The sequence below is a fragment of the Macaca fascicularis genome, chromosome 16, assembly GCF_037993035.2.
Source record: "Macaca fascicularis isolate 582-1 chromosome 16, T2T-MFA8v1.1".
NCBI classification, from domain to species: domain Eukaryota; kingdom Metazoa; phylum Chordata; class Mammalia; order Primates; family Cercopithecidae; genus Macaca; species Macaca fascicularis.
The window spans coordinates 8,617,091-8,636,841 of record NC_088390.1 but is presented as its reverse complement, the minus strand read 5'-3'; the positions used below and the strand labels follow the sequence as shown (position 1 = coordinate 8,636,841).

The following is a 19,751-nucleotide window of genomic DNA, read 5'->3' as shown; positions in this document are numbered from 1 at the left end:
ATGTAATAACTTTAGATACCAAATTAAGAAGGGGGAAAATATGTTGAGAATATGAAACAAACCTGCACTGCCCCTGAATTAAGTTGCTAACTAATAACTAATCTAGTTTTAATTACTATGGATACATTATAATCACCCCAGAAAAGGTTCCAGAAATTGATGTCAATTCAGAACAAACAAAATTTTTTGAAACTAATTAAGATAATTTTCTTTTTATTTTCTTCATGGTATCAAAATATCAAATATCCAAGTTTCCCTATTGCACATTTTGAGTGAAATCCTTAACAAGTTATATTTGATTATATATGAGAGAATTCTAGTTGTCTTTGCTGTTGAGAACGCTCACAGTACACGTGTAATTTCACTTGTTTCTGGATTGGTATACAACATGCGTTATCATCAAAATGTGTAGCTGTAATTAATACACAATGTACTTGTCATGTTTTGGGGGTTTCCCATGCTTTTGTTTTTACTGGTGAAATTCTGATTGAATATTCTAAGTACCATAATCTGACCTTTATGCAAATCGATTATGGAGTGGGCATTTTTAGCACAGATTTCTTCACATAATGTTTAAAAGATAGAGTTCCCACTTAAAAGTAAAACTCGTGTTTTCCGGTTTAGTCTAGATGTGTGTTTCAATAAAAATGTTAATTCTGAAAGTATTTATTATAGATGTGAAGAGAAACCTTTTTTAACTAACAGATCTTATTCTCTTCCCTCGGCCTGCCCCCAACGAAGAAAGAAAAGTCATCTTTGCATATCTGGCCAAGTGGCCAACACTGAAGTGACGTCAGGTCCCATGGCCTGCATCTTACCTGACTTGCCAGGGTATCCGACATGAAGGGGAGTATTTAAGTCCTAGATCACTTGGGGATATTCAGTACAGGTTTTCCTTTTTGCTTCTGAAATTTCATTTTGTCAGGTTGTCAAAGTGCTTGGCTATGTCTTGTAAAATATCTGAGTATGAATGTCATTTAGCTAGAAAGTTGATCATTTTCAGCTGCATAAGGTTTTTGTTTTTTTAAAGTGTTTTTAAAATAGAATACATTTTAGAGCTTTGGCTTATAACCGAGATTTATCGGTTACCAAATATGTTTTCAGAAATACCATTCCCTTTTGCCTCTTCCCACACCGCAGGCCCCTGAAGCCCTGTCCCCTTCGTCACTGTTCTCCGTGCATCTCTTCTTTCACTGCTCTTTGCTTGGCCCTTTGCATCTAGCCGAAAGATATTTCACTGGCACTCACTGTCATGGCCAGTGCTACTGTGGACCCTAGGTGTGAAAAGGACACCAGGCTAGGGAAATGATGAGGAAGAGAGTGTTGCATGTTGGTGACTTTGCTTATTTATCTAAGTAAGTGACTACATGTCTAAATTATTTTGGAACATTTCTCTATAGGCCATCTGTTCAGGGGCCCCAAATCTTAATTTTCTCCCATTTCTCCTTTGTTTGTTTTTGTTAGTGAGTTTTTATTCTATAATCATAAGCTTAACTGCAGTCCAGCTTGATGTCGAGGGGAATAAGAAAACCAAAGAACTGCAGTGAGACCACAAACATTACAGGATATTGTGAGCAAATGGGATGGAGGGATGCTCTCCTGAGCTACAGAAGGAATGGTCTGGTGGTTAAGATCAAACACAAGCAGGTTTATTACAGTTGTCCACAGTTGGCCGTGGTGATCTTCTTGCCAGTCTCACCATTCCTGGACCTAGAGCACTCCACGGCTTCCATGATATCCACGCCCTCTTTCACTTTGCCAAAGACCTCAAGCTTGCCATCCAGCCACTCAATCTTGGCCTCACAGGTAAAAAACCTAGGAACCATTTGTGTTAGTGCAGCATTTGCCATGGACAAGATGCCAGGACCTCTATGCTTCAGGATGAAGTTCTCATCATCAAGTTTCTCCCGGTAGATGGACTAGCACTATTATGGTGTGTGAAGTCAGCACCCTGGCCGATAAAATAAACCCTGGAATAATTCTGTGAAAGCAGGAACCCTCCTAACCAAATCCTTTTCCTCCGGTGCTCAGCGCATGAAAGTTTTCCACTGTTAGGCCGGGCGCGGTGGCTCAAGCCTGTAATCCCAGCACTTTGGGAGGCCGAGACGGGCGGATCACGAGGTCAGGAGATCGAGACCATCCAGGCTAACACGGTGAAACCCCGTCTCTACTAAAAAATACAAAAAAAAAACCTAGCCGGGCGAGGTGGCGGGCGCCTGTAGTCCCGGCTACTCGGGAGGCTGAGGCAGGAATGGCGGGAACCCGGGAGGCGGAGCTTGCAGTGAGCTGAGATCCGGCCACAGCACTCCAGCCTGGGTGACAGAGCGAGACTCCGTCTCAAAAAAAAAAAAAAAAAAAGAAAGTTTTCCACTGTTCTTGGAACTTTGTCGGCAAACAGCTCGAAGGAGATGCATGGCCCAAGGAGTTTACCATCAACAGTGATGTCAAAAGAACACAGTGGCATTGACCATGGCTAGAGGCAGGTGACTTCAGGTGGCAGTGATGACTACAAAGCCCCATTTCTCCTTTGAACTCAACTCCCTTTCCTATTTTAATGTCCCATGAAGGTAGGGAAAAATAAATTCACTAAATATACAGTGAATAATATTCAAGTTTAGATTTCACAGTTGCTAGAATTCAGAGTTACCTGTATATTAATGTTATCATATTGCTCAAATAAAGAATTTGTTTTGTTTGATGAATTTTGAACTTCTAATTTATTTGAGGTGGTTAAAAAAAAATAAAGGAAATAGTATTCGGAGTTGAAAGCTTAAACAGCATGTTGATATGTATACTTAATAAAGAAGTTAAACATACATGTTGGTGAAAGCTAAAAGTTTATATTACTGGATATAAAGAATTTTTTTAGGGAAGTGTTTTCTTAAAATAAGAACTAAGTGAGACCATATGATTTTGATTAACCTTTCTGCGGCCTTAAAATGAGAAGTTTGAGAACGCATTTGCCTGGGCAGTCATGTTGGCAGCGTGTCCTTAGCAGCTTTGTAGTAATAACATTGCCTTTTGACTACTGTCTCTTAAAATAGCAATATTTTTATTAACTCAATGAGGTATTGTATAGATAATACAGCTGTTTAAGATTTGTGGAGAATTTTAACCTTCAGTCTAACATCAGGACCCACTTTCAGTTTCTTTTTTGAACAGTTCTAACTATTCATAAGGATTGATAGCTTTTTAACTTAAATCTTTCTTAGGAGTCTTCCAAAACACAAAGACAAAATGTACTTATTTTTTAAATAGAATAAAGTTCATTCTCTCTTGCAATTACATGTGGGTCCATTGAGCCATTTTATAAATCTAAGATACATTATGGAGTATTAATGATCTTATTTGTTTCTGCATCTTGAAATAGTTTGCTGTTTTGTTATCCTAGAAATTGGTTCATTATTAACTCATTTATTCTCAACTATGCTAAAAAAAGAAAAAGAATAAAATAATTGCCTAGAAGGATGCTACAATAACTATTGCATCATCTTTTAATTTTCTTATTATATCACCCCAAATATTGCATTGTCTTTCAAGTAGGTATGAAAGAAAACTAGAGAATCCATCTTTATAGGTTACTTTTAGCTTTTAGTGAACGTAGTTGAAAAATCAGAAGTTTTCAATTTCTACTCATAATGTCAATGAGACATTATGAGGAAGGAAACTGACAGAAAAACATTTCACAAACATTGGATCAATCAGAAGATGAACACAAAGAGACAGATAGCATGGTAGACTGTAAAGATGATGATGAAATCAGTTCTATAAAGAGAGTCTCAGACTGAGTCTCCAAGTGATAGCCTAGAATTTTCTCAAACTCAAGAATAATATATATTTCTAAGGGCAAAAAAGGAACATGACATGAGCATCCAGGTAGTCATTCAGTAGGAAGAATTTCCTTAGTATTTTGCAACAAGATTAAAGAATACTGTTATTTCAGCAAATAGATGAGCAAATAGATGAAATAACAGTATTCTTTAATCTTGTATGATGTCTGTACCAGTATGTACCTGGATAAGTTTCATAAGTGGACAAATGCAGAAAGCAGGTGTGTATATGAAAATTATTAGAAGGAAATAGATAATATAAAATGAGTAAAGTCATTGGGTTGACCATTCTAATTGATGCTTACAAATCTAAAGATGAAAATGTTTTATAATTACAGAGCAAAAAAGATCTTTCTCTTGTCAACAAAGTAGGAGCTATCAGAATTTTATATATTCAACTATTGCATTCTGACAATGCAAGGGCAATAATAAGTAAGAACCTACTGGCGGAAGAGAGAAGGGTGCCCACAGTTGTTGCCTAGAACAGCTATTAACCCAGAATGTTGTATCTCTTCAACATAGTAGATGCAGTTTCCCTCACAACTTAGAAGTTGAAATTAGATTGCAATATGCCAAGGACTCCTACTCTTTGTAGTGTTTTTTTGTTTTTTGTTTTTTTTTCCAGTGAACTTAAGCACAGAACCTCTCTTTAAAATACCATTTAGCTGGAAGCAGCTAATGTACGTGGTAAACACTAAGATTGCTAGGCTCGGCTGGCGCTGTTTATGTGAAGCCTTCTCCTTTCTCTGTGTTCCCATAGCACCTCTGTGCTATGCGTGGAAGTGCACATTGTGCTTCAGGTGTTAAAGTACAGCCTCAGTGTTTGTCTGAAGTTTGGGGAGCATTAGGTCAGCATCTCTTCGTGTCATAATTATATTATTTATGTAAAGTGCTTATTTGTTTAGCCTATCTCAAAAGGAGGGAAAATTTTTCTCCTGTTAAAAATCCAAACAAAACTTTCTCCACACTGTAAAATCAAACTAACCAAGCAAACAAATTGTCAGTTTTATTATGCGACTCTTAATTAACAAGGTCTTTATAGAAGAAAAATACTAAATGCTCACCACTGATAGTCAAGCAGCCTTGTAATGATGGATTTGCATTGTGGTCTTCAGAGGAATTTAAATCATTACCTCAGTAAGTTTGATGGCCTTAAATCAGTACCTAGGCTAGAGGGAATTGCAGGTTTGGTGACTGACACCATGCTAACTTCTAAAGAAATCCTAAATTCTTATCTTCTATTATATTGTCGACATTCACTGTGATGTGTGTTAGACTCATGTCCAGAGTAATACTGTTTTTGCCATTTGTTTTGATAACTTACTGTGTAACATAAGTGTTTTTTTGTTCATGACTTTGTAAGATGTCCTAAGAGCCTGTTTGTCACAAAATGCCTTTGCTTCTTACTCCAACTCCCTCTTGAACACTGTGGTTTAGTGGCACCGGGAGCCGGCCTTCATGGAATCCACCTCTGTTATGATGACGGCATGGTGCCTGAGTATATCAAGCTTGTCGTGTATTTCTTAGTGCAAAGCAGCACTGTCAGACAACGTAAAATAGAATATGTACATTTTGGTGGGGGCAGAGTTAGGACATTTGGCAGTGGTGAAGGAGAATGAGGAGGAGTGCTAAAGGAGCTCCTTGACACACACCTGAGATAGAACTTTCTCCTGCGACCTGATCTCACAGTTTGTTCCTCCTCAAGCAGGAAGTCAGTATATTCCCAGGGCTCTGCCCCCACACTCCCCACACACATTCCCTTTCACCTTGTTTGCTAGCTTGGTTTGGGTTTTTTATTTTTTATAGGAAAATGGGGTAAGTTCTTAATGAATGCTCATAATATTGAGCAAAAATATAATGGATTATTCATTTTAGAAAGTGATTCCTGTTTTCTTTTTTAAAAATCAACTATTGAGGTGTAATTTACATACAATAAAATATAGCTGAGAAACTTCTTAGGTAGCATCCCAAACAGACTACTCATTTTTTTTAATATAAGGTAAATATTAATATACTGGAAAAGTAACACTTTGGGAAGGGTGAGAAGGGCCCTCAAGTAGTAAGTAAAAGGATGGGCAAGCTGCCTGGTGCCGTTTAAGTAGAAGAGTGTAAATCTAACGACTTTCACTTCAGTAGGGAAGCATATTTAACTTAATATGTTTATAGTAAATACACAGAATTGAATTATTATTATTATGATGTTATAGAATGCTTCACGGATCTGAATGTCATCCTTGCACAAGGGGCCATGCTCATCTGTGTAAAACGGATGTTGAGTTATATTTTAAAAATTGGCGTTTAGGAGTTCCTATGATCTCTCCCTTAACTGTTTTTAAAATGTTGGCACACAATAAAATTCACCCTTTTCAGTGTACAGTTCAATGCATTTAGATAAATGTGTACATAGTGTAGTGAGCACCAGGATCTAGAGGAAGAATGTTTCCCTCACTCCAGAAAGGTTTCTTTAGCCTTTGTGTCATCAGTTCCCTCGTCCTGCCTCTGCCCCTGAAACCGCTCTTTCTGTCCCTAGAGTTTTTAGTAATTGGCATGTCAAGAAAATGGAATCATGTAGCAGGGAGTGCTTTATGTCTAGTTTCTTTCACACAGCAGAATGCTTTTGAGATCCATCCAAGTTGTTGGGTGTGTCACTGGTTTATTCCTTGTCGTCGCTCAGTAGTGTTCCATTGTGTGAATATAGCACAATGTCTTTATCCATTCACCAGCTGGTGGACATTTGGGTTGTTTCCAGTTTGGGGCTATTAAGAATAAAGTGGCGGGGGACGTTCATGTACAAGTCCATGTGGATGCATGCATTCCTTTCTCGTGAGTGAAACCCCGCCCAGGGGTGGAATTGCTGGGTCGTAGAGTCATCTGTGTTTGACGCCATGAGAAACCGGCAAACTGGCTGTACCGTTTTGCCTTCTCACCAGGGTTGTCTGATAGTTCTAGTTGTTCTGTATCTTTGCTAGTCTTTCTTAAAATGTGTAGCCACTCTCATGGTTATATAGTGGTGTCTCGTCGTGGCTGTTTTTACTTAGATTTCCCTAATAACTAATGATACTGTACATCTTTTCATATACTTATTGGCCATTCACATATCTTTTGTGATGAAGTGTCTATTCAAATCACTTACCCAGTTTTCTTCTCGGGTTGTTTGTCCTACTATTGAAATATAAGAGTTCTTTGTATAATCTGGCAACAAACCTTTCATCACATGTGTTTCGCAAATATTATCTCCCAGTTTGTGGCTTCTCTTCATTTTCTTCATGGTATCTTTTGAAGAGTAAAAGTTTTAAATTTTGATGAAATTCAGTTTGCCAGTTTTTTGTTTTATGGTTCACGCTTTTTGCATTCTGTCTAGGAAATCCTTGTCTAATTTAAGGTCATAAAGATTTTCTCCTGTTTTCTTTGAGAAGTTTTATAGTTTTAGCCCATATATTTAGGTACGTGATCTGCTTTAAGTTTTATATGTAGTGTAAGGTAAAAGTCTAGGTTCCTTTAATTTTTTCTTTCATTTTGCATATTTTTCAAGCACCATTTATTGAAAAGACTGTCCTTTCCCTATTAAATTACCTTGACACCTTTGTTGAAATGAATTAACTTACATACATGATCAATTCCTGGACCCTCTTCTGTTTCACTAATCTGTATCTCTGTCCTCACACCAATACCACACTGTCCTAGTAAATTTATAGCTTTTTGAAATCAAGTAGTGTGATTCCCCTAGCCCTGGTCTTCTTTCTCAGAATTGTTGTGATTATTCTAAGTCCTTTTCCATTTCCCAGTAAACTTGAGACAGCTTGTCAGTTTCCTCAAGGGAAGCCCTCCAATCCCTTGACTCTTCATATGAAGAATAATAGTGGTGTGTTTACTGGTATCAGCCCTTAGCAGTCCTGGAATAAACCATTCTTGATCATTATGTTTCTTTTGTAAAATGTTTAATATGGCCCTATATATATGTATTTTTATTTATTTATCTATATATTTTTTGAGATGGAGTCTCACTCTGTTGCCAGGCTGGAGCGCAGTGGTGCGATCTCGGCTCACTGCAACCTCCACCTCCCGGGTTCAAGCGATTCTCCTTATATATATTTTTATAAGTAAGATATAACCATACCATATTTGCTTTTACTTTGCTTTGAGATGGAGTCTCACTCTGTCACCCAGGCCGGAGTGCAGTGGCACAATCTCAGCTCACTGCAACCTCTGCCTCCTGGGTTCAAGTGATTCTCCGGCCTCCGCCTCCCAAGCAGCTGGGATTATAGGCATGCACCGCCATGCCCAGCTAATTTTTTTTGTATTTTTAGTAGAGACGGGGTTTCACCGTATTGGCCGGGCTGGTCTCGAACTCCTGACCTTAGGAGATCCACCCGCCTTGGCCTCCCAAAGGGCTGAGATTATAGGTGTGAGCCACCACACCCAGCTTGCTTTCCTTTCCTTGTAATATCTTTACCAGATTGGGTGCTCAGTGTTATGACAACTTTATAAAATGAATGATGAAATAGTAACTATTTTTCTGTTTCCCTAAAACGGTTATATATAGTAAAGAAATCAAATATTCCTTAGAAATTTGTAAAATTGTTTCATAAGACTAATCCAGCATTTTTAAAGAAGTAATTCTGTTTTACTATTTTTTATTTTTATGGGTTAAATTTTCTGTTTTGTTTTTGTTTTTGTTTTTCTTGAATGGATTTCTATTTTTCTAGGAAATCATCTATATTATTCAGATGTTTAAATCTACCACTACAGTGCTGGATAGAGTGGTCCTTTAAAACTATTAAAATCTCTCCCATTTCAGATTATTCAGAAGAGCTTTTAAAAACTCCTGAATGACTGGGATCTCACTACTTTCCTTTTGTTAATAATTTCTAATTTTATTATGTAATAGTCCAGGAAAGTAGCCTTTTCTACTGCTACTTTTTTAAATGTATCACAGCCTGTTTTCTTCTTTTTTCTTTTTGTTTGAGGCAATATATAAGATCCATTGTTGTAACTAATTCATGGATGCTTGTTGTCTTCTTAGTTTATTATAGTGTTCATATCCAGCATGTACTTATTTATTTTCAATTTTCTCTTTTTAATTTATTTTCAGGGCAAATTTATTCGGATCAACTTTGATGTAACTGGCTATATCGTTGGGGCCAACATTGAAACATGTATCCTTTTTCGTAAATGTATAACCCAAAATAAAGAATGATTGAGTCTTCTTACAACCCCATGGCAACCCTCCGTGATATCACTCCCAGTATCCAGATGATAGAACTTGAGCCCGGAGATAGCATGCCTTGTTCAAATACTTTCGACTACTGAATGTTAACTCCGAAGTGTTTTGTTGTTTGTAACACCAGGCCATAACCTATTCACATGGTTGGGGAAGTGGAGAGTGCCACAGTGTTTGTGTGGTATAGGACATTCAGATGAACGCAGCTGCCCTCCCCCTGTTGCTGTTAGCCCACTTTTTACCATGTATTTCTGATATTAGAAAGGATGAACATGTACTCATTGAAATAATCCTTACAAGATTACAGAGTTAAAGTAGTCTCAGTTAGTGTTAAGTAGAATAAAGCTGGAGAAAAAAATAAAATGTCAAATACACAGAATAGTCCTAAGAAATGTCACCTGCATAGAATGGCCATAAGAAGATTTATATATGTGTATGCACATACATACCTAGATAAAACACATTTGATTGGAGATGTAAGAAAATAGAAATGATTCTGAGTGATAGTGTGCCAATTAGAAGGATATATAGATGACAATTTTCGGGTACTTGTTAGAATAATCTCCAGTGACAGAAATACATTGTTTCTATCCTTCGAGGGATAGACCATGATTTTCTGGTTAAGAACAGTATTTTATGCTTCCAGATAGACTCACAGCCAGCAAAATCTGGAAATACTTGAAAATGACAGGAGAATGAATCTGCAGTTGAGCTTTCTTCATACAGGTGTGTCAGAGCATGATTCATATGAGTGTGTCTTTCAGCAGACATGGAGGATGTGTGGGATAGTCTGACTTAAAATTCAGGCTATCTGGCATATACAGAATTAATTCACTTTGGTGGCCCCAGAGAAGGTTTACCTCAAGAGAGGCAATCATCTTCCAAAGCTGTAATACACGTTCTCTGAGATGCCAGTGTGACTGTCAAGCCATACGCACTCCTGGAGCATCAAGAACTGTGGATCTGAGCCCCAGATAAGATACCCAGCTGGGCGTGCAGTGGTGTGAAACAACACAGGAGCTGCTGGGGACTGTGCCACCTGCCCCGTGGGAAGCCCAGGCAGGGTGGGTAGCAGCAGGTGTAGTTACTGGCCGCACTGGTTCTCCAGAGCAGCAGAGGGAAGACTAGTGCTTAATCTCGTCATAGCTGTCAAGGCATTTGGGAAAGTTACATGCGCTGCTGAGTGTGAAGGGGCGAGTACCCCTCATGTAGGAGGCTTTCAATAGGGTAGCGTTGTGGGCGCTGTCAGCATGCATTTTGGAGTCAAGCCAAATTTTTTATTCCTAACTGTACCGCTTATTAGCTATATTATTTTGACGAATTTCCTTGTACCATGGCTTCCTTATTTATAAAACTGTGTTAATCTGGTATTATAGAGTTTCTCCTGCCTTAAACAACTGTACTTCATTTTTAATAGCTTCTTATAGTTCCTTGTATAGTGTAGTATTCTTTTGAATGTAATCCAAGTTAGGGGAAGGATGGGGTAGAGTGGAGCTGAGTGAGGGAAGCACGTATAATCTTTAAGTTCCTTCCCAGACCAATGATTCTGGAAGATCAGTGAGGAACGTAAGTTGCATCTATTCTCTTTTTTCACAGATGGAGGACAGTCATTTAGAATAGTTCATTGCAGGATACTTTATATATATCAGAGAAAGAAGATGTTTTATGATTTAAATTTACAGACACTGAAAGAGGGCCTTTATTTAAGAATTATATTCAATCATTTAATTCTTAACCGTCTTTGCTCAGACCTTCTGGAAAAGTCTCGTGCTGTTCGTCAAGCTAAAGATGAACGTACTTTTCATATCTTTTACCAGTTGTTATCTGGAGCAGGAGAACACCTAAAGTGTAAGTTACAAAGGTTTTTACTATTTTATATTCACTGGAATATCTCTTCTAATATTTTTTTGAGAAAAAACAATTTTGGGAAACAGTTTTTTACACACAAAACACCAAATTTCCAGCTGGTTAAAACATGAAAATCAAAATGAAATTGAACTTCCATGCCATGGGGTAAGTACTTTATTTTAAGCAGCAGATATTGTAGATAATATAATCTTTGGTACTTTTATTTCTTTTTAAAAAATTTTAAATTAGAAGATAAATGATGCATATTTTACAACTCTTTCAACATTTTAAAATATGAAAGTAAGGGAAAAGAAATTTATCTAATAAAATTAAGTAGAATATATATTTTTATTTCTAAATTTACAACTGAATATATGTTACTGCTCCCACGAGTACTAGAAAGAACCTGTGGTGGATATTGATTGATTGATTGAATGTCATGAATCACAAGGACCAGAAGTTTAGCGTTGGGCAGGTACAAAGGAGAGCTCAGGTCTGGGTCAGAATTTTGCTGGGTTAGAAATATATGAGAGAGAGGAGAAGATGCATAACTTTCCCATCTCTTCTGATTCTCAAATTTAGTGTTTCTGCATGATTATATATTATCTAGATATCAAAATAGACACATATATAGTAAAAACTTTTCTCATCTGGTGTCTAGGCTTTTGCTAACCACAGACATCTGTGAAACTTTTGAACCCAAAAATTAATCAGAGAAAGACCTGCAAGGGAAAAACCAAGCAACAAAAAAAATAGAGTTATTGCCAAGGAGAGACTAAAAATTCAAGATTATGCGATATGTAACACTGAAGAGAAGAAAATGCTCAGGCTTTTAGACTGGCAATAACTGCAATAGGAATAAATTCTTTAAAATGATCCAAGTGTTGAAAGAAATAGAAAAAGATAGCTGCAGGCAGTACCCTGTAGAAGTGAAATGTGATGTAGACAAGAATCAGGGGACAGGGTGACCTGCAGAAATTCTCTGCAGGAGGGCGAGAGAGCCAGTCACAAAGAAAGCTGGGAGCACATTTGCATATCTGTTACATGGATAAATAGCCCTGCTCTTTTGAGCACTCCTGAGAAATATTCTTTGGCTCTCAAGAATGCATTTGTCAAGAGAGTAAGTTCTCTTTAATCAATGGCTCCTACAGTACAAGTAGTCAGTGTGGGTACCTGTTATGATAGTCTGCTGCACCACATCACATCATCATTCTAAAGGCAAGTTAACCACCATGCAAGCAGGCTTGGGGAAAGGGTTTCAGGGCCTTTGCTGGGCTTGGGACTTGCTTGATCCACGGCACTGTATCTTTAGCTCATGTCCATGGTAGTTTTCATATTCACTTCATAGTGTTCGCTGCAAACTACTTGCTAAGATAGGAATATAGAATATGGGTTTAAAAGCTTTCCTTCAAAAAAGAGGGCTAAAATATTTAAATCTGAAAACAATAAAGTTTTATCATCTGGAAAATTGACATCATTTCCCAGATAACCGATTTCAAACAGAATATTGTACAAACTGCCATCCCCAAAACTCCTGTTAAGGTTTTTGCATCATTAACGTCATCATTTTCCTTCGTTGGTACAGATAACAAAAACATGTATGTTTGTGTATTTACATGAATATATAAAGAAAAAACAAAAAACATTTTGCTGGCAATGGGTTGCATGGTGACCACTGTTCTCCTGTAACGGCACAGTTTGAATGCAGGTGTGGCTTAGTTGTCTTCATGAGTATTTATTAAATTTTCTTCCATTATATTTCCTTTTAGCTGATTTGCTTCTCGAAGGATTTAATAACTACAGGTTTCTCTCCAATGGCTATATTCCTATTCCGGGACAGCAAGACAAAGATAACTTCCAGGAGACCATGGAAGCAATGCACATCATGGGCTTCTCTCATGAAGAGATTCTGTGTATGTATGATTTCTCTGAGATTCTCATACTCACTTTCCTAAGACTTACACATTTGGGGTAAATCACCTAAACTAGAAAATGATTGGGAAAGTAATGAATTGTATGAAATCCTGAAAAGACATGTCTTCCTGAAAAGTTTTGTATAGCTAATTTTTAGCACAAAATAAATGAGAATATGTCTCCGCTACATTTTGAGGCAATATTAATTTTTTTTTTCTTTTTATCAACGTGAAGCAATGCTTAAAGTAGTATCTTCAGTGCTACAGTTTGGAAATATTTCTTTCAAAAAGGAGAGAAATACTGATCAAGCTTCCATGCCAGAAAATACAGGTAAACTGATGAATACTGACTTTATTTCTATTTCAGTGGCTTGTTGTGCTCTCCAAGAACGTGTTACAATGCAAGCATAAAAGCACCTCTGAAGCATTTCCGAAGGGACCCTCAAGAATAGAGTGACAACCTCGTGTGCTTACACGAGGGTCCCCCTGATTCTCTAAATGAGGACAGGGGACAGGGCGTAGGATGAAAAGTAGCAGCAGTCTCTGCCTTAGCATGGAGGAGGCCTTGGGAATTGAGGGAGGAGAATTCAGCCGCAGGAGGCCACACGCTTGCCTGAGAGGGAGCTGCAGCTGCTGAGTTCCAGCCAGTGTGCAGCTTGCCAGGATTATAGGCCCAGTGTTGCCAAATATGAGTGACTTTTCAAAGAAAAAATGGAAATCTAGGTTTTAAAGGAAATGTTCTCATTTTTAAATGTTGAAAATGGTTTTAAATTTGCATTGGTCAGAAACAAAAGTTTGTGACCCAGATATATTTTTATATATTTATTAAATATATATTTAATATAAAGTATAAATATATAAATATATTTAAATTATATATTTATTATATATATAAAATATATATTAAAAATATATATATCAGTTCGCTTCAGATGGTCTGGAGAGAAAAAGAAAAGTAAGGATCTCTATATTGCCTTGACTACTTGATTATTCCAACAAGTTAGTTATCTTGCCTCATGGAGGCATCCACAATCCCCTGTGGCAGGTGAAGGCTGACATAAAGTCACATTATCTGCCCTTGAAATAATCCTTTTTTGTAACCAATTTGAGGCTTGATAACAATTTAATTCTGTGTGGCTCTTCTAAGGGGCCACTCCTGCTGCTTCTTGGTCATCATTTCCTGGCCAAACTGTGACACCTTCTCTTAGGGCTGTTGATTTCCAGGACCATTCATCTGTCATTCAATCAAAGTAGTTTGATTGGCGGCTGGGCCTCCATCCTCCGTATGGCTTTTCCATGGTTAAATAGACTAAAAATGGAGCCATCTAAAATGCAGAGTAAGGCACATATTAGTATAGCTTGGCTTTGAAATTTTTAAATGACCCATAACTAGAAGAGGATCAGGTCACGTCAGTCTTGTAAAGGCAGGGAGGCTGGGCATGGTGGCCATGTAGTCCAGCTACTCAGGAGGCTGAAGCAGGAGGATGGCTTGAGCCCAGGAGTTCTAGGCCGTCATGTGCTATGCATATCGGTTGTTTGCACTGTGTTCAGCATCAGTATGGTTGCCTCCCAGCAGGACCACTAGGTTGCCTAAGGAGGAGTGAACCAGCCCAAGTTGAAAATGGAGCAGATCAAAACTCCCATGAGATCACGCCTGTGAATAGCCACTACACTCCATCCTGGCCAACATAGTGAGAACCTGCATCTAAAAAAATGAAAAAATAGGCAAGGCAGTCAAATGCTGACTAGCCATCTCTTGTAGCCTAAAAATGAGTGTGTATTAATTTGAAGGGATGGAAGATATTTTTCATTAGACCTAAAACTTGCCTGATTTTAAGACTTTTATTTATTAATACAATTTAATTATTACTAAGGTTTTTCAAGTGTTTATTGAATATATTGTGAGTAGATTATAAGTAAAAAATGTAGGATTTAGGACACTTTTTACACTTCAGTTGCACAGAAACTCTGCCATCTTCTTGGGATGAATGTGATGGAGTTTACTCGGGCCATCCTGACTCCCCGGATCAAGGTCGGCCGAGACTATGTGCAAAAAGCCCAGACCAAAGAACAAGTAGGTTTCATGTTCATTCTTATTACTGATTTGTTTGAATGATAAGCCATGGCCATTTGGCCTTCTGATTGACATGTAACAAACTGAATCAATACAAACTGTCTTACATGGGTGTTTTTAGATACTAATTGAGTGGTTTTTTTAGTATATTTACTTTTTCATTTTCAAAAACATTTAAAAGGGGCTGGGTGCGGTGGCTCACACCTGTAATCCCAGCACTTTGGGAGGCTGAGGTGGGTGGATCCCCTGAGGTCGGGAGTTTGAGACCAGCCTGACCAATATGGTGAAACCCTGTCTCTACTAAAAATACAAAAATTAGCTGGGTGTGGTGGCATGCACCTGTAGTCCCAGCGACTCAGGAGGCTGAGACAGGAGAATTGCTTGAACCCAGGAGGTGGAGGTTATAGTGAGCCGATATTGCACCATGCACTCCAGCCTGGGCAACAGAACGAGAGTCTGTATCAAAAAAAAAAATTTTTTTAAGGTGATTTAAAATTTAAAAAAAATTTTTTTTTAAAAGTAAATGTCAAATTATAATTTCCAGTTTTCCCCAGCTAGATAGATAATCCAGTAGACAAATCTGCATACTTTGGGAACCAGGCCAGCAGAAGGGCCCCTGCCACCTTGTCCCTGTGCTGGGCGGTACGGCAGAGAGAAAGTGCCAGCTGACTGAGCTGACTCAGGGCGGACAGTGCTGCCCAGAACCCAGGCGCGTGGGGAGGAGCGTATTTGTATTAGGCATCTTTACCCATCCCGCAAATTATTATTCCCAGTGTTCATTTAATTGTACTAATATTGCCTTCTATTGATGTGTAAAACTGAGACATGATTAAGTAGTGACTGCTATCTCAACTTTTTCGAGTGCTGTATAACACTAAATTCCATAAAACAGCTATTTATGCTTTGTCGAGATGGTTTCCAGAATGAAAGGCTGTTGTGATTTAATTGCAGGCAGATTTTGCAGTAGAAGCATTGGCAAAAGCTACCTACGAGCGGCTCTTTCGCTGGCTCGTTCATCGCATCAATAAAGCTCTGGACAGGACCAAACGTCAGGGAGCATCTTTCATTGGAATCCTGGATATTGCTGGATTTGAAATTTTTGAGGTATTCTTCCCCCTCTTCCTCTTTCTCTTCCTTCTTTTTATTTGTTCTTTTAACAAATATTAAAGCTCACCGTGTGCCCAGCACATACCAGGCACTGGGGATATAGTCCCTGCCATTCTTGTAGAGTCAAACAATAAGTGGCATATAACCAGTGAATCCACAGGTCTGTGAGAATGCAGAAAGGGTGCTGTGATAGAACTGGAGGCCAGCTTGAGACAGCTGTTCAGGGAAGGTGCCTCTGCAGCGGCAACAGTTAGGCTTACTTGAAGGATGAGATGCTGCCAGCCTTGGTCAGTTTCCCAGCATAATGAGAGCAATTCCAGTGGTCTTGTATGGGACAGAACTTATCAAATGTTCAAAGCTGCTAGAAAGCCAGTGTGACTGGATACAGCTGACCAGAGGGAGAGAGGAGTTGGAGACATGGAGTAAAGTGTAGGGCCAAGTCGAGAGGCCCTCAAGGGGGCCACTGTAGTGGAACACGAGCAAGATGACGGGGGCTTGGCTGGGGAATCAGGAGAGGAGCAAAGTGAGAGGGAGGTGCCTGGACAGGCAGTGATCTGTGTACTGCAGATATAACCAGTGTTTAATAATAGATTTCACTGTTGATCTGACTAGATTTGTCCAAACACTTACTCATCATCAATGTGGAAAAGGTTCACAGTCACACACCTGCTACAGTTTTGCAGGGAAAATTTTGCATAAAATTTTGGGCATCTAAAAATTTATATCTTTATTTCCATAAATATAGATGTGAACCATGTAAATATAGTAAGGCACAAATATGAAATGCTTTTTGTGATCATCCGTGTGTTAACTTTAGTCACTATTGGGTAATGAATTGTCTTATTTTAAAATGAACCCCTTTAAAATTATAAGTCTATCCTCATAAATACTGAACCTGCCACTGCCACTCTAAGAGATTGCTTTAATGTGTATTGATTTGTAAATAAATTGAGAAATCACAAAAAGTGGCTGGGTACAAATTGCATTAAAAAAATCTGTCACTTTCCTCTACATAAATGATCAGAAGATATAGTGAAAAAAAAGACTCTCATTTCCAGCTGCAACAAAAACAGACAAAACACCTAAAAATAAATTTTAAAAGAAATGGGCAAGATTTAAATGAAGGCAACGTTACAGTGCTGCTACAAAAAAGAAGACTTGAACAAGTAAAGAGACATACCCTGTTCTCGATGGGAAAATGTTACATTTATGTAGATGGTAAAAATGCTAAGTTGTTCAGTGAGTGTTATTTGTCATGAGAAAAGAAAAGAAAAAGCCTAAATGTCCACCTTTAGGAAATTGGTTCAAATTGTTATGTTACCTCCATACAATGGAATACTATGCATCCATTGTAAAGAATGGGCTGGCTTTATATTCTAAGGAAAGATCCCACAACGTAACAAGATACATCGTTAAGTTAAAAAAAAAAAAAAGCTAGGTTCACACACATACACACATTTCTGAGTGCATAGAATATTTCTGGAAGAATCACAAAAATAGGAGATACTGGTTGATTATAGGGAGAACAAATAAGTTTCATTGAAGTGAAACTGGTGCAATTCTGTGTACATTTTGAATTTTATACCATGCATTATTGATTTAAAAATCAATTAAAATTATAATTGGTAGTTTAAATATGGAAGACAAGTAGAAATTCATTTTTAAAAACACCATTCTTGGCCAGGCGTGGTGGCTCACACCTATAATCCCAGCACTTTGGGAGGCCAAGGCAGGTGGATCATGAGGTCAGGAGTTCAAGACCAGCCTGCCCAAGATGGTGAAACCCCATCTCTACTAAAAATACGAAAATTAGCTGGGTGTGGTGGCAGACGCCTGTAATCTCAGCTACTCCAGAGGCTGAGGCAGAGAATTGCTTGAACCTGGGAGGCAGAGGTTGCAGTGAGCCGAGGTTGCGCCACTGTACTCCAACCTGGGCGACAGAGCAAGACTCCTTTAAAAAAAAAAAAAAAAAAAAAAAAAAAAACCACCATTCTTTGTCATAGCCCAGGCTAAACAGAGCAATAGGATGTCATCATCCTGAGGCAAAGCAAAGTTCACCTACATGAACAGGAATAAGCAGAATCCGGCAGTCTGTAAATATGAGGCTTGTCCTGTGTGCTAGAAATACAGTGTTGAGCAAGGCAAGCACTGCCTCTGCCCTCCTTACGTGACCTCATTCTGAAATAGTGAATTTAACAGCTCCTGGAGAATGGGAAAGATTGGAGTGGCTTTTTCAGACTCTAAATCAACTCCTTGGAGATGGATTAAATCCTCTTTAATTGAAAATCACTTTTTATAATGAAAGAGGTTATTTATGGGCACATGCAGCTTGTGTGAACAGTATAGAAGCAGGAAAGAGGTTGAGCACTTCTAGTGTATAGGATTAAGAAAATTATACCTATTCATTCACCCATCCATCCATTCACCCAATCAATTTTTCTCTTAAAAAATGGGCAGAGTTCACAGAGAAGGAACAGAAATGACAATAACATGAAAAACGCCCAAATTCACTTTATGAGGGCAGTGCAATATCACTTTTGATATTGCAAAGGTCAAATATTTGATAAGGGAAGGGAATGCTTAGAGAAGTAATGCAGAGCCTCATACTAAGCGCATTCCATGTGCCAGGCCCCACTGAGCTCCAACAACAATTTCGTGCAGTAAAGATGATTCCTTTCCCACCTTACCTTGGAGCCTGCAGCCTGAGTGGCAGTGGAGTGGGACAGAACCAGACGCACTCTCCACCCCAGCTTAGATGCACGCCCACCACCTCGCTCACCTCCCTTTGCCTCTGGTTTTTCCAAGCCTTTGTTTTTCTTCTTTTTCTTACTGTCTCGTTTATTTATTTATAGTCCTTAACCCATTCACTAATAAGAACTGAATTGTTTTACTTGCAGAGCATTCAGTTAGCATATTAAGTTTATTATCTTTTCATTTTAGCAGTTCAGTAATGCGACCATAGACAGTATGTTCTTTCTCTTTACCTTTTCAAAAAGGCTGTGTGTGAGAGAGGGATTGGGAGACCACCCCACCTGGTTTAGTCACTGTCATTAGCTAGAAGCAATCATGTACTTCATACCTAATTAGTAATTTTTAATGAAAACATGTTTTATAACTACCTGACTAATTATTCCCATTTTCCCTCTGCCTCCCCGTGTTTGGAAAATTACTCTTTGACATTTGTAGCTGAACTCCTTTGAACAGCTTTGCATCAACTACACCAACGAGAAGCTGCAGCAGTTGTTCAACCACACCATGTTTATCCTGGAACAAGAGGAATACCAGCGCGAAGGCATCGAGTGGAACTTCATCGATTTCGGGCTGGACCTGCAGCCGTGCATCGACCTGATAGAGAGGCCTGTAAGAGCGCTCTCTTGCTCGTTGTCTTTCATTTTCCATTCAAGCAGTGACCTTAAGCGGCATAACCCGAGACAGAAATTACCCAAGCTATTCAGTGGTGAAATACTTTTCTGATCTAAATTTTCCAGAAAGGTGATACTCTGATAAAATATCTACAGAATTTAAAAGTCAGTAGCATGCCAGTAAAATCCTTCTTTAGCTCTCCTCGCAGCTTGATTCCTGTCCTTGCTCGCATGGGTATACTGGATAGTGGGCTCTGCCCCACACAGACTGCAGATGGCCCTGTGTGCTGGCATTTGCGTGTACCTCTCAAAGGATGTGGAGCTCCACCTGACAGTTTATTTAGCTGAGAATAAGATGTGTCATGTAAATCCATTTTGCAGATAACTCAGGTTTGG

General features: G+C 38.6%; 1 protein-coding gene across 42 annotated transcripts in view; it reads left to right on the top strand.

Annotated features, from left to right (window-relative positions):
* The window catches only part of MYH10 (myosin heavy chain 10), a 153,866-nt gene that overhangs the window by 66,537 nt on the left and 67,578 nt on the right, over window positions 1-19,751 (top strand). For all 42 annotated transcript variants that reach the window (XM_074018564.1, XM_074018545.1, XM_074018555.1 and 39 more), the window contains 7 exons: window positions 8,923-8,986; window positions 10,801-10,899; window positions 12,669-12,812; window positions 13,048-13,143; window positions 14,768-14,886; window positions 15,838-15,990; window positions 19,180-19,353. In XM_074018564.1, coding sequence (XP_073874665.1) covers window positions 8,923-8,986; window positions 10,801-10,899; window positions 12,669-12,812; window positions 13,048-13,143; window positions 14,768-14,886; window positions 15,838-15,990; window positions 19,180-19,353 — 849 coding nt within the window. The remainder of the gene's footprint in view (window positions 1-8,922; window positions 8,987-10,800; window positions 10,900-12,668; window positions 12,813-13,047; window positions 13,144-14,767; window positions 14,887-15,837; window positions 15,991-19,179; window positions 19,354-19,751) is intronic.